Source organism: Culex pipiens, chromosome 2, assembly GCF_016801865.2.
Source record: "Culex pipiens pallens isolate TS chromosome 2, TS_CPP_V2, whole genome shotgun sequence".
NCBI lineage: Eukaryota > Metazoa > Arthropoda > Insecta > Diptera > Culicidae > Culex > Culex pipiens.
Genome location: NC_068938.1, coordinates 55,217,464 through 55,231,987, shown reverse-complemented (window position 1 = coordinate 55,231,987; position 14,524 = coordinate 55,217,464). Strand labels below are relative to the sequence as shown.

Below are 14,524 nucleotides of genomic sequence, written 5' to 3'. Positions count from 1 at the left end.
ACGCCTCTATACCATCGCCTGGTTCGTATTCATAAGCCTGATAAACAAATTGCTAGCTTGGGGCGAACGGATAGCGCGAGGCGCTCGCGAGCGCTCGCGGCGAGAGCGAGAACGCGAACGAAAATGCGAGCGCGAGCGAGAAGAGAAAAGTACTACAAGTTCTCTCCCTCGTTCGCGAGCGAGAAATGCTTTCCTTCTTCTCGCTCGAATTCCAACAATGGTTTCCACCTTCTCCACCATTTCCACCACCCAACTTGTTGCACACCGCTCACTGCCATTTTCCCTCCCGGGCACTGCTCCTTTTCCGATGTCAACTTTGTATGCGGCTCGTAAAAACACTATTTAAAAAGTTTTCTCTCTGTTCCTGAGTTTGTTTGGCCAGGGCTGGGATCGGCAGCAGTGCCATCATCCCCGGGTAGAGAATGCATCTCGGGGACAGCTATCGATTCCTGATGCCACGGGCCATTATCGTCATTTGAATCGCAAACTTTCGAGCCAAAGTGAATGCTCTTTTATTATGTTGATTCAAGTCGAGTCGGAGGTGGTGGGGGGGGGGGGTCTCTTATTTCGACATGCTTCTAATTTGGACCGACGTGCCAATTTCACATATAGTGGTTCAACTTGGCAATCTATATGGCCTTGGGAAACTCTCAGTTGCTCCAGCAGTGTGTCGGAATTACAGCCCTTGTCTCAATAGCCTTTGGCTCGGAATCGAGGACGAACTTTCGGAACCGAGGCAAAAGTTTTCCCCCATTGTGACACTTCCAGCGAAGATTTTGCACACAATCTACGGGGAAGCAAAGGACGCCGGAATTTCTGGCCGCACAACTGTGGAGTACCAACCAACAGAGTGGTGCAGCCACCCACTTTCTTTGAGAAAGACGATAGTTGCATTAGATTCGAACGGGTTATAATTTGGCGCACTTGAGATGGGTGAATTTGACGTTGGATTATCAGGTATGCGGGTTTGATGAAAGTTTTCCCGAACCGAACTGGTTGTGGTGAAACGTGAAACTAGGGCATTGGAAGATTTTTTTTTTTTAATTAAATATACTTTATTGAATCTTTCTTATAATAATTACATTTGGTTTACATAATAAGTGGTCAGCTGTGGCTCTTCAGCTTTAGTTTGCTTTTCGTGATTTAAACACTGTTCATTTTTATAACTTTAAAAGTATATGATTTATCATTTTTGTAACACTAGGTACAATGAGGAAAAAAAAATGTTAAGAAAACATAACCTAACCTAAAACTAACTTAATCTTACCATAAACTAAACCAATCCTTGAATCAAGGGGTATTCAGATATAGCACATTTTTCCCTGAATTTCAAACATTTTTCTTGAATCTTCTGATCCAACATTTTAACTTCTGCTAATTCATGAATCTCACTTGATCTTGTCCAGCCAGGAACATTCAAAACCATTTTGAGTACCTTGTTTTGGACACGCTGGAGCTTCAATTTATGAGTTCTAGCGCAACACTCCCAAACAGGTACTGCATACTCAATAACGGGGTAAATTATTTGTTTGTAAACTGCTAACTTATTTTTCAAAGATAGCTTTGATTTTCTGTTAATTAAAGGATACAAACACCTGATGAGAATGCTGCACTTGTTCAATATTTTATCTACATGCTGCCGAAACAAAAGTTTCGAGTCAAGTATGAGACCTAAATAGACAACTTCCTTTGACCAGGGTATCGAAACATCATTCATTTTAATCAAAACATCATCCTTTGGGACAAATCTGGCCGATTTGGAAAGTGGAAAAATGATGGTTTGAGTTTTGGCTGCATTTATGCGAATTTTCCAGTCGCCAAAGTATTCGGAAAGAACGTCAAGACCCTTCTGAAGACGGCCAACTAAATATCTGGTTATTTTACCCTTATAATTAACGGCAGTGTCATCAGCAAAAAGTGACAACACACCATTACCAGGAAGAGTAGGCAAATCAGATGTAAAAATATTGTACAGAAGTGGGCCAAGAATACTTCCTTGGGGAACCCCAGCATCAATGTTGAATAATCCAGAAGCAATCCCATTCAGAAAAACCTTGAACGATCTCTCCGAAAGATAGTGCTGGATAATTTTGATAAGATACATTGGAAAACCGTATAAATATAGTTTATGTATCAAACCATCATGCCAAACATTGTCAAAAGCCTTCTCAACATCCAACAAAGCCAAAGCAGTTGATTTAGACTCAAGCTTGTTCTGCTTGATGATTTTGGTTACTCTCGTAAGCTGATGAGCAGTATTATGTCCCTTTCGGAAGCCAAACTGCTCGTTCAAAATTATATTATTATCGTTGGTAAAATCCAAAAGCCTTGAATAGATGACCTTCTCAAAGAGTTTGGACCTAGGGGGGTGACACTTCGGTTCTGCCGGTGCTGGAACCTCGAGCTCAGAGCCAGCACCGAGCTGGTCGGAGCCAGCACCGCGCTGGAACCGTGTCTGGAACTTTGATTGAAAAGTAGCCGATTTTTGGAAATAAATTTAGCGTGCACTGCACAACAGCTGTCACTGTCAAGCAAAAAATCCAAACAAAGTCAACCCGTTTTTTTCTTCCTGCGAAAAGTTGCACGCGGTTTTTAACAGCAACAATAAAAGTGGTCCGGTCAAGCAGTCGAACAATCCGATTCTGATGACCACTCAACGGTTGTTCCGGTTGTTCCTTTGCCATACCACATGTGTCACTCCTGCGTCACGGAAGATCCTCGTACCAACTCGACCGCCACACGGGGCTCCCTCGTCCGGTGCATTCGATGTCCTTCTTCGTACCCGATGTCAAGTGCATTCCCGCCGGATTCCAGCTACTGACCACGTCGATCATGATCTGCCCCAAGCACTCACTCGAGCAGTGCTCAATCAACGGCAACGGTGCGATAAGAGCGGAGTCTCATCTCCACCTCCATCTCCGCGTTCAAGTTCTGGCCCGCGCTCACGATAGCCCTGCCAGCGGACCCGGACGTGGTATTCCGGCGGCAACACAAGCAAAAGGACATTTGCGTGCGCTTCTACAGCACGCACGATTTTGGATGGATCAACCGGAGGCAATCGACTCGGACATCGTAGCGGCCGGAAGCAGTCGGACATGATGGAGCGGTACAATGAAGAATCGACCTAGGACGATTTGAGCCAATGCGCGGGGTGAGTTTGACGAGGGAATGGTCTTCCGTATCAATTGTTAAATCTATTTTATTTCGACAGGAGGACTAGATCGGTGAGTACAAATAGTCGGACAAGGACCCTTGCGGGCTAAACTCGAACTGCATCAACCGGGCGCTGCTCGTGGAGTGCAATCCGAAGACTTGTACAGCTAGCGAAAAATGCCAGAACCAGTGCTTCAAACGGAAGCGGTACTAGGCACTAGCGGCCAAACGGATACCCATCAAGCGCTAGGGTCAGGTCGCGCGTCGCGTGATCGAGTACGAGAAGTGATCAACAACGAGGAGTTGCCGCGGCGGATAAATCAAAAGGACGAAAATTACTACTTCCTGACGGTGGACTCGGAGCAGACGATCGACGCGGGGCCCAAGGGCAACTTGGCCAGGTTCATCAACTACTCGAGTCCAACTGCGAGACGTTGCTGTGGAAGGTCGGCGGAAGCCAATCCGTAGGGCTGTTTGCCCTCAAGGACCTCAAGGCAGTAAGTTTTTCGAAATTCCGGTAAAAACACTTACTACAACTAACTCTTCTTACTCTTTTCTCCACCAGGGCTAAGAGCTCACCTTCAACTACAACTTTGAGACGTTCGGCGACCAGAAGAAGATTTGCCACTGTGGTGCGAGCTGATCGTCAGCGAAGGAACGGAGAATTGAAGTGGTATAATCACAACGGTCTTGCGCGACTTCTAGGTGCTGATTGTAACGTGGGTTACCTGCTCGAGTGCTCAAATGCCAACAGTGACGACGGCGGCAACTACAGTTCTTCCGCCACACGCCTGCGGCCAAGTACCTTGCGGATCCATCGCGACAAGTGTTCTACCTTGCCAAGAGTGACCTCGAGTTTGATCAGTAAACGTTCACGAGGAAACGAACCATTGTTACTAAGTTGTGTAATGAGTAACCAATACGAAAATTTGTAAATGTACTCGAAATAAATTTAAAACGCTGCAGAAGTTGCAGCCGCAATCGGTGGAGCTACTCCGGTAGCCTGATGTAGATTCGGAACCAAGCTGGGAACGGAGATGGGTTGGGTTCACGTCATGTGAGAAATCCGGCAAGTCGTCATAAGTTCCGATGTTCCGACTCCTATGCTTCCTTTTTCTTTTTCCGACATCAAACCTTCGGTGAGAGGATGTCGTTTTTCATCATCTTAATGGGCTTAACCCTAGTTCAATTTAACCGTACTGACAATCGTTTATTAACAGGCTTCGCTGAAATGGAAAACTAAAATTCGTTGAGTATGCAGAGTCCCCACTGCCGGTCAGCCCAGGCCTTCTTCTCGAAGACCTATGCTAAGTCGGTGGCCATTTGACCAATGATCTGTCAAATGACCCATCAACTACTTGAGCACGCCCTGCATGATGTTCGTCAGCATGCTTTCCATCTGCTTGTGGCAACCCTAGCCAGCGGCCGAGACGACTAACAGAGCGGCGTGCCGTTACTTCCAGTTCAACATGTTTGTAATGTTTGCGATAATGTGCGGCAGAATGGCCTTTCCGACAAGACTCACGCCGACTCGGCAATCACATTTTTGTCGCTGGTGTTATCATCGGCAGTCTCGTCCGACACGGATCACTCCTCGTCGTCCTCCAGGTCGATCATCATCTGTAGCACCAGCGGAACCAAAGAAGCCACGTTCTTTTACGTCCGCTTCCGGAACATCTCAGAACATTATCCGACAGTAAAATCATCACCTCGTCGATACTTTCGGCCGTGATTATCATCACCCGTCGTCCTTGTCGTGCAACAGAATGAACGCTCCGACGGTACAAACAACCTGGAAGAGCACCTTCGGAACGGACGATGGGTCCAGATATTTGACCAACATTTGTTTAATAAGCTGCAGATGCTGATTCTGCTGGTTGCCGAAGATACCCGACACCGACGAGAAGAATCGCAACGCAGATTCCAGATTGTGATTGTCGTCGATCAGGTTGCGTGCTGTTTCTTGGACTCCGGCCGCTGCGGGTTGTTCGAGTCCGGCGCGTTGTTTGGACCAGCCGGTGTTTCTTGGCCACAAAGCGAATTAAAAGCCTGTTCGACAAAAAATAATAACAACAACAAAAATTTCTTTGGCTGCTTGGATGACGTTCTAAACGTCAAAATGTGTACACACTCAAAAGAGATTACCCATATTTTCAATAAAGTTGGTTCGGGGCCAAAAGTTCTGTCGCCGAGCCAGAACCGTGCCCAAAACCTTGAGTGGCACACTCTTGGTTTGGACAGACTACTCAAAAGACTAATGGGGCGATAACTTGTTGGCGATGTTGGATCTTTTTGAGGCTTCAAAATTGGTATGACTTTGCCCAGCTTCCAATTGGTGGGGAAGTAACCAAGTTGCAAACATTTATTGAAAATATTGGCTAGATGTTGAAAGAACTGATCACTCTGTTTTTTCAACACCAGATTAAAAATGTTATCAAAGCCTGGAGCTTTCATATTTTTCATTTGTTTAACTGCAACTTTGACTTCCTCACCAGAAACATGGGAATCTGCAGGAAATTCAAAGGTAGAGTCATTGATTGTTGAAATACTATTGGCAACTGATGTTTCTTTACGGCTGGTCATGGAAGCGCCAAGATTATGTGAACTAACAAAATGAAGCCCAAGTGCATTTGCCTTTTCCTCGGATGTAATCAAAGGAGAATCCTCAACAATAAGAGGAGGAATAGGCTTTGGTTTGTTTTTAAGAACTTTTGAAAGTTTCCAAAATGGTTTTGAATAATTCCCAAGCTGGCTTACCTGTTTTGAAAATTCTTGATTTCTGATATTGTCAAGTCGGTCTTGTATGATTTTGTTCAAATTGTTCACTGAAATCTTCTTGTCATAGTCCCCAGTCCGTTGATATTGTCTCCTATAAACATTCCTAAGTCTAATCAAGTGTTTAGTATCTACGTCAATATCAGTTACCTTAAAATTAACAGGAACCTCTCGAACGTTGGCAGCCTCTGCTTGGTTGATAGCCTGCTGGATCACCTCCAGCGAACGATCAATATCGGCAGAAGTTTCCGGGTGTTGATCATAGTCGATGTTGCTGTCTACCACTTGCTGAAACTGCTGCCAGTCAACGTTGTGGTAATCTTTCCGGGTTGGTTGCCGCTGCGGAGTAACGGAAGCTCCAACCTCCACAACCACCGGATAGTGATCAGAACTCAACTCTTCAAACACCTCAGGATGAGCCACGTTCTCAGCCATATTGGTAATGAAGAAGTCGATGATTGAGTGATTCCCAGACCGAGCCACCCTCGTTGGACGATCCGGACTCACAACGTTGTAGTATCCGTTTTGCAGATCGTTGTGCAGAATCACTCCGTTCCGATTCCTCCTGCTGTTGCCCCAAACTTCATGCTTCGCGTTGAGGTCACCAGCGATGATGTACTTTGCGCTCCGCCGTGTCAGCTTCTGGATATCGCTCTTCAGTTTTGCTGCTGAACCATCTCTGGCATTCACCTGACGTGGACAGTATGCAGCAATGAAGAGTACTGGGCCAACCGAAGTGGGAATTTCCACTCCAACGGCCTCGATGATGTCCAGCTTAAAGTGTGGCAGCCGGCGTGGCTTGAGATCACGATGAACAGCGACAAGCACACCTCCTCCTCCAGAGGTGGTCCTATCGAGCTGCGTCGCGATCTTGTAGTTTTGCAGATAAACTTTCTCACCGGGCTTCAGATGAGTTTCCGTGATGGCAGCTACGTCGATCTCCTTCTCGCGAAGAAAATCCACCAGCTCTAAATTCTTCCTCCTAATGGAGCAAGCGTTCCAATTCAGCAGCTTGAGGGACCTACGATCCATACTGGATGACGAACGAGGTCAGCACTTCAATCTGCTGGGTCTTGGTTTTGCATCCACGCAGTGCAGCGGACATCTGTTTGAAAATATTGAGGAGTTCGGTTGAGGTGTAAAGATCATTACCATTTTCCTCAACTGCTGGTTCTTGGGTTGGTCTTGGCTCCTGGCTGAAGCCCGGTGGTGGCGGTCTCGGCTCCTGGCTGGAACCCGGCCGTGGATGATTCACCTCAGCTCTCTTCCTGGGATCCAACGGCAACGGTGCCAAGTTTGGGACCTGGCGTCGCGGTTGAAGAGGTGGAAAATTTTCCTCCACCAGAGCTGGAGGAGTTCTACGGCGCTGAGGCTGATTCTTCGTCGATGCTTGCTGCCGAATTTTCACGAACTCAGCTCTCTTGGGGCACTTTCGGTCGGTTGACGAGTGCTCACCGTTGCAGTTGAGGCACTTCACCAGCGAATCTTGGATGCACTGGGATGTGATGTGCGCATCGGTACCACATTTGGCGCAACGACGCTTCAGGTGGCAGTTCTTACCTCCGTGCCCGAAGCCCAGGCAGTTGAAGCATTGTGTGACGTCACGATGCACTGGTCGGTATCGCTCCCACGACACGATAATGTTGAAAACCTCTCGAATCGCCTTCAGCTCAGGAAGCGTCGTCGATCCCTTAGCCAAATGCAGCAGGTAGAGCTGGTCACGGTACTTGATGTCTTTGTTGCGTCGGCTCATTTTGTGCACGGCCAACACATCCAGTTTCAAAACTTTTAGCTCGGCAGCTAATTCCTCCACTGGCATGTCGTACAGACCTCTGACGACGATTTTGTACGGCTTATCCATGACGACATCATGGGTAAAGTACTCCGCCTCGTTTTCGGTCAAGTAATCCTTGACCAGTTGATAGTGCTGCCTGGATTGCACCAGCACCTTAAATCCGTCCTGACACAGACGAATGTTGCCTAGGACTTTCCCAGACTTGATGAGTTCAACCAGCCCCGCTCGAAAGTCGATCGTTGCTGCTGATTGCCGAACATAAAAAGGAGGCAGTTTCTCCTTTCGCTGTTTCACTTCATTCTCCTTTGCTTCCGCTACCTGGTCCTCGTCAGGCAGTCCAGCGAACTTGTTGTTCTTCAAAAGCTGCTCCTCGTGGGACGAAGAGTTCTCCTCCTCCTCATCCATCGGTACAGTACCGTCGCTCTTTTTCGTCTTTTTGCTGTTCGATGTCACTTCCAAAAGCACCTTCCTTTTGGAAATCCCCGGTTTTTGGCCATCAGTTGAGGCCTCAACCTTCCTTTTGGAAATTCCCACTTTTTTGCCTGCTTGAGCCGCAGGTAGGGCAATATTGCCGGCGTTTTGCGCCGGGACGCGACGAGTCATGTTGATTCAGACAACCTTCACCAACGAATGCTCGGATAACAATCGGCATTGGAAGATAAACTTGGGTAACGGTTGAGTTTCATGAGTCATTAGATTGCAGAATATGCAAAACGATTAGATAGAAGGCAACTGCTTTAGCACAAATGGGTTAAACGTAATTTAAAGATTTTGTGAAACAGCAAAAAATATATTTGTTTAAACGATCCGGAAATTTTTCACAATTTTAAATTAATCTTCAGTTGTATAAAAAGCTTAATGATTGACACTAGATTTCCAAACCTCTTTTGTTCAAAAGGTCCTTTTCACCAATTTGAACTGGCGCCCACTGGCAATTTTTCTTCGAGAAGTATGTTTACTGTAGCTTGGTTGAGCGTTTTAGCAGATACATTCCTGTGAATATAAAAAAAGTGTTTCTCAATCGGAAAAAATGTTTAAAAACCCTAATTTTATTACGATTTTGTCAGCAGAGTGCACAACTTCATTTTTTCTCGGCACCATAATGAACACCCTAATGTACACGAATACTCAACAAATGTGTGTTGAGATTCAAATTATAACCCTTCAATACCAATGGTCGCAACACTTCACCTTTACCTTCCAAAAAAAATAGTCAAACTCCAAGCGAAACTTATTTGGGGATACTCGGAGAAACCTTATCCTCTTAAAAAAATGGATGCCATCTTCCAAATCTCATGCTTTGTCCGTGTTGTTAATTAATTTTAAATTATCCTAAATTCAAAATGACTCTTGGGCAACCTGTTCTTGAAAATCATCACATCTCATAGCGAAATCTAGTCTACGGTCCGCTAAAATCTCCGTCTCTAATTGAAGCAAAGTTGACTGCTGGTTGCTGAGACTCAATCTCCTAATGTTTCAAATTTGAGAAGTTTTAGAAAACTATATTTAAAAAAAGCCTTCCATGTTTTAGCCAACTTGATTAATTCCTGTAAAAAACCAAATCCCACTGAAAATGCTTTCTCTGAAAAGGGTGTTTTAATAAAGATTCACTCTTGGGCACTGTCACCATCAGGTGGTTGCAAAGAGGGTATATTTTTATAGTCCGGATCAAGAGAGTTAAATTCCCAGTATTTAGAGGGAGTGTAACTTTTAAAAAGCTTTTTCTCCGTGGAAAGTTGGGTTGGGTTCTTCATTGAATGAAAAAAATATTACCACTTTGCTGTTTTGATTGCATCGCTTGGGTGCTAAATTCATTGCAGATCAATGTTTGAATCCGGGGCTCTGGGAGAGAACAATAATTTATTTTTTGCAATTCCGTCGTGAAACTACTTACTTTTCCTGTCATTCTAGAACGACGAAATAGCCTTCTTTTCTGTACCAAAAATAACAAAATCGAATAGCAACACTTTTCAAAATAAATGCTGAAAAGTTCTACTTTTCAGCACTGAAATGGATGCTGAAAAGTTGAACTTTTCAGTACTTGTATCGAAAAGTAACATTTTCAACATTTTTTGATTTTTTCACAAAATACATGAAAATTTGACTTAAAATTTCACTCAATGGGTGTTTTTCGGAATTGCAAAAAATGTTGTATGGAACTCGTTGCAAAACTTGTTTTTTTCAGCACTCTTCGTATTAATCCAACTCGGTGAACCTCGTTGGATAATTGTACGACTCGTGCTGAAAAAATCCTCTTTTTGCAACTTGTTGCATAAACTACTATTCTCGTTTGTTATACTTCATTTCAAAATAATTATGATCCAGTTGGCTCAATGTCTTGACTTTGGATATAAAATTTCAATTTCAGATTTTTCCAAAAAATTAAGAGTACACGTTAAATTTGTAAGGAATGGTATGGAATCATACTGACCGTGGTAGAAAAGTGTTCAAAGAACTTGAAGAAGAAGTTTTTATAAAATTTCCAAAACTTCAAAATGTTAGTTAACTATAACTAAGATAATGTCGATGAATAGCATTCTTTTGATATACTCAAAGTGTCATGATTTTCTCAATGAAAATGAATTAGACTCGAAAAACGCCTGCTTTTTCGGATTCTTTGGAGAATTTTTCACTAGGTCGTCAGCTGTGTGCTATCTTGTGACATAGACCATTTTGGTCGAAAATGTGTTAATGATGACGTTCTGCTATACTTAACAAACACTACAAGATGCTTTAACCCGATTTTGGAAACTCGCTTCCGTTTCCCGGATATTGCAATACACACTTGTGACATAGACCAATTTATCATCAAAATGATTGTGCACACTTGTGACACGTCATACATGTTGTTGGAAAATGTGGAAAAATTTTCTTGTTTTTCACAAATTTATGTACACACATACTTTCTAAAGGCAATGCAATCTTTTGTTTTTGAAATTATACTGATTAAGTCGGTTAAATTATTGATTTAAGTCTATTTTAGTTTGTATGGAAATTCTGTGCACACTTGTGACACGTAGTACAACTTTACTTTCGAAACACACTTGTGACACGTGCTTTTCAGATTTTTGTTTACATTGTTTACTGTAACTTTTAACTGGTGTAACCAAATTAGTTGAAACTTGGAGCGTTTGTTAAGCGATAGTATACAAACCGATTGCTTCAAAAAGTTTCGCTCTAGCATTTATAGTTTTGAAATTATTTACCAACAAACTTTAAAAATTGATTTTCTCGAAAAGTACTAAATGGTCGTTGTCACAAGATAGCACACAACTGACGAGGTGAAGATTAGATAAATTTGTAAAAATAGTTTTTGCAATTCCGTAGTGAAACTATTTACTTTTCCTGTCATTTTTGAACGACGAAATAGCCTACTTTTCTGTACCAAAAATAACGGAATCGAATAGCAACACTTTTCAAAATAAATGCTGAAAAGTTCTACTTTTCAGCACTCAAATGGGTGCTGAAAAGTTGAACTTTTCAGTACTTGTTTCGAAAAGTAACACTTTTCAACATTTTTTTGATTTAAGCGATTTTTTGTCAAATACATGAAAATTTGACATAAAATTTCACTCAGTGTGTGTTTTTTTGGAATTGCAAAAAATGTTGTATGGAAAACTCGTTGAAAAACTTGATTTTTTCAGCACTCTTTGTATTTATCCAACTCGGTGAACCTCGTTGGATAAATGTACGTGTTAACGCCCAGTTAACCAAAATTGACGATCAGTAGAGAAACACTTTCAGACAACACTGTAGATTATGTAACACCACACACACAATCTCAGTAGCCCTTCGTGTACCTTTATGTTCAATGTTTGTAATCGTTTCAGAACACGAAGTGGTTTGTCTTTTGTAAAGTTTGTAGACTTCCCGGTAGCAAAGCACTTGACCAATATGAACTAGACCAAAACTCAACCCACAAGACACTTCTGACCAGATGGTCGACCGGGACAGTCACCCCTCCTCAGGGGCAAGTTAAGTAAATCAAATAAACACTCAAGAATTGTACCCTCTTTTGATCCCCTAGTTATCGCCCTTTTTTCATCCCCTAGTTATCGCGACTTTTCTGTCACTTACCGGATCACTAAGTTCCCCCCCGACACACAGGACCACGTCCGCTACGATGTGCGTCAACATTTTGGTCCTTCGAACCGGATTGTGTGTCGGGACCCGCGAAGTAAAGTCAAATCCGCCGGTTTGTGAAGTCCGCGATGGCGCCGTGTAAAAGCCCGTCCAAGTTGCAAATGGCCCGAACGCCACTCCTACCGCCGCGGTACCCAAAACGCAGAAGTTCCGTCCACTTCTCACCTGCAAAAGAAGATTGCTGTAACAAAAACCGCAGTGCAAGCACGAAAGAACTTCCCGAGTGTGCATCCAAAATCCCACGTCGAAAAGTGCATCAGAAGTGCACCAAGTCCGTCGGAAGGATTCGCCATCTTCCGACTCTGCAGTGTACTCCGTCCACAAGATTCGCCATTCTGTCCTGGCGACCAAGAAGCACGATTCCGCCATCGTGATAAAATCACTCCGCCGTAAACTTGACCGTGAAATTGAACCGTCTAAAACGAACCGTCGCGGAGTTCAATTCGCGCAGCAATAAAATGCGAGTTTAAATAACTAACGTCCGAAATACTAAGTCGCGGGTGTGATTAGTGGGAGAGAACATGCAGAGGAGTTAGTGTGAAGGAAGGAGGCATGCAAGGAGCGGAATAAAGGAAAAGGAGTGAGGAAGTTCATGCAGGAAGAAGGTTCTGGGAAGTTAAGTTTGGGGACACAGGCCGTCGGTGATCCGGGACGGCCGAAACTTATGTCCAGTGCGTGGACATAATTTGGTCCTTCGAGCCGGATCGAAGAGACTACCAGTGCCGGTGTGGAACCAAGTCCGCCGGAGTGTGAAAACCCCGTCGTCGCACGGGTAACAAAAGTGTCCCCGAAGAACAAAGTGCCCCAGAACAAAATGGCCAAAAGTGCGCGGAACCGAAGCGTCCCCAGTGACCATTTTGTGCGAAGGAAAATGGTGGAAATCGGGACAAGATTTCTCCGCCATTAGCAGCAAAAGTGCATCGCGAGTGAATGTGTGGTGACGACGACAAACAGCAGTGCGATCACCAACACTCGTTCGGTTTGTTTTGGTTGCACACACGAAAAGCATCCACGGTGGGTCAAATCGGAGAATTTTGTGAAAAATTAAAAGTGGAAAAAGTTTTCGCAAAATATTTTGCAAAAGTTCTGGAAACAATTCCTGGAAGTTTGTGTGCTCGTGTGTGACCGGAAGTGACGTCACGAAGACAAAATGGCTGATGAATTGGTGCAGCTGAAGTCGATCTTGCTCAACTCTCTGGCCATACTAGAGCGTTCTGCAAAGGTTTGCGGACCGGAAGTGAACCTGACAGTGCAACCGGAAGTGTGGGAGAAGCAGCTGGACGAGGTGTACAACCGGTACTTCGACATCGTGGCCAGGCTTGAGGTGATGACGTCAGCCAACCTGAAGCTGGAACGGATGGAGTTCGACGGCAAGTACTACGCTCTTTCTGCCCACATTTTGAACTCGTTGGTACTTCCGCCGCTGCCCACGTTGCCTTGTAATGCTGCAGCGCAACCTTTTGCGCAACCCCACGGCGGTTCCTCAGCCGCCGCTTCTCAAGCCGTTTTGTCGCCGCTGTCAGCACAGCACAGTTCCTCCTCCGAATCTATGCCAACCTCGTCGGTTCCTGTTGCGCCAAAACCGGAAGCGCAGACAACAAGTGGTTCCTCAACCGCTTTGCCAACCCGGAAGTCAACCAGGCGACACCGGAAGCCCAAGCATTCGACACCCGCTGTGCCAAAGCAGGCTGTACCAGCGTCCAGTGGTTACTCAGTCACCGAAATCACATCGAACGTTACGCTCAGCATTCGCGCCAAGCCACCAATGCAGTCTGCTGCGCCAAAGCAGACAGTTCCAGCTCAAGCAAGTTCCCGCTCCAGGCCATCAACGAAGCCTGTCGCTCCCACAGTGACAGCAGAAGCGAAGCCAGCAAGCAGTTCGTCGGCAGCCATCCCACGCGACGGGAAGCTGACGAAGCCGTGCGCCAAGCGCGGCAGCGACCATCTTCGCCTGAGTCCGGACATCCGTAAGCCACTTTCCCATGGGACGGATCCGGTAAGTCGAACCAGTTCAAACCCAAGCTACTTGCGATCGCCCAACCAATCCTCCTACGAATGTTCCGGCACGCACTGCCGATCGTGCAGCGAGAAGCACGACTCTCTGTCCCACGCGAACCAATCGCAACTCGCTCCCACTATGCCAAGCCGGAAACAGTGCCAAGTTTCTCGGCAATCTCGGTCCGTTTCGCGTCCTCACGTCCATCAAGAGCGTTACGCTCGCTGCTTGTTGGACAATGCGCCTCGAGTCCTGCCTCGAGCTTTCCCCAAACGCGAAGAGCTGCTCTTGCAGCTGACGGACAACCGACATTCCGCTACGCACTCCTACACCAACAAGCTTCCCCACAAGCACATCGCCGAGCGCGCACAGCTCGGGCACGTACGAGAGGTCGTCCGCGCCAAGGTCGATACTCTGCCACACTGTGTTTTAACGTGTCTACCAAAGACCAACTCCGTTCCTACGCTCAGTGCCGGCTTCGAGGACTCTTGTCGCTCGGAATCGGACTTACTTGAAGAAACCCCTGGTCACAGCATCCAGGTCAACCCCACCACCATCTCGTGCACCAGTTTCCAACCGCTTCCGGTCTGTGCGGACATGTTCCGGCAGATTCTGGTCCGACCGTCGGGCCAGTTGTTCCTGCGAATCTGGTGGCGTGACTC

At 45.4% G+C, this 14,524-nt stretch overlaps 3 protein-coding genes across 3 annotated transcripts; 2 read left to right on the top strand and 1 right to left on the bottom strand.

Moving 5' to 3' along the window:
• The first annotated feature begins 2,766 nt into the window (after positions 1-2,766).
• On the top strand, positions 2,767-3,099 carry LOC128093028 (uncharacterized). The gene has a single exon (XM_052708430.1). The coding sequence runs from the start codon at positions 2,767-2,769 to the stop codon at positions 3,097-3,099; it is 333 nt and encodes a 110-aa protein (XP_052564390.1).
• Positions 3,100-3,330: 231 nt separating this feature from the next.
• Positions 3,331-3,711, top strand: LOC120416290 (histone-lysine N-methyltransferase NSD2-like). The gene has a single exon (XM_052708431.1). The coding sequence runs from the start codon at positions 3,331-3,333 to the stop codon at positions 3,619-3,621; it is 291 nt and encodes a 96-aa protein (XP_052564391.1). The 3' UTR covers positions 3,622-3,711.
• Positions 3,712-3,732: 21 nt separating this feature from the next.
• Positions 3,733-11,860, bottom strand: LOC128092641 (uncharacterized). Its single transcript, XM_052706906.1, has 2 exons — positions 11,801-11,860; positions 3,733-5,194 (listed from the first exon to the last, which is right to left on the bottom strand). Exons 1-2 carry the CDS (start codon positions 11,858-11,860, stop codon positions 4,892-4,894), a joined length of 363 nt encoding a protein of 120 aa, XP_052562866.1. The 3' UTR covers positions 3,733-4,891.
• Positions 11,861-14,524: the final 2,664 nt, after the last annotated feature.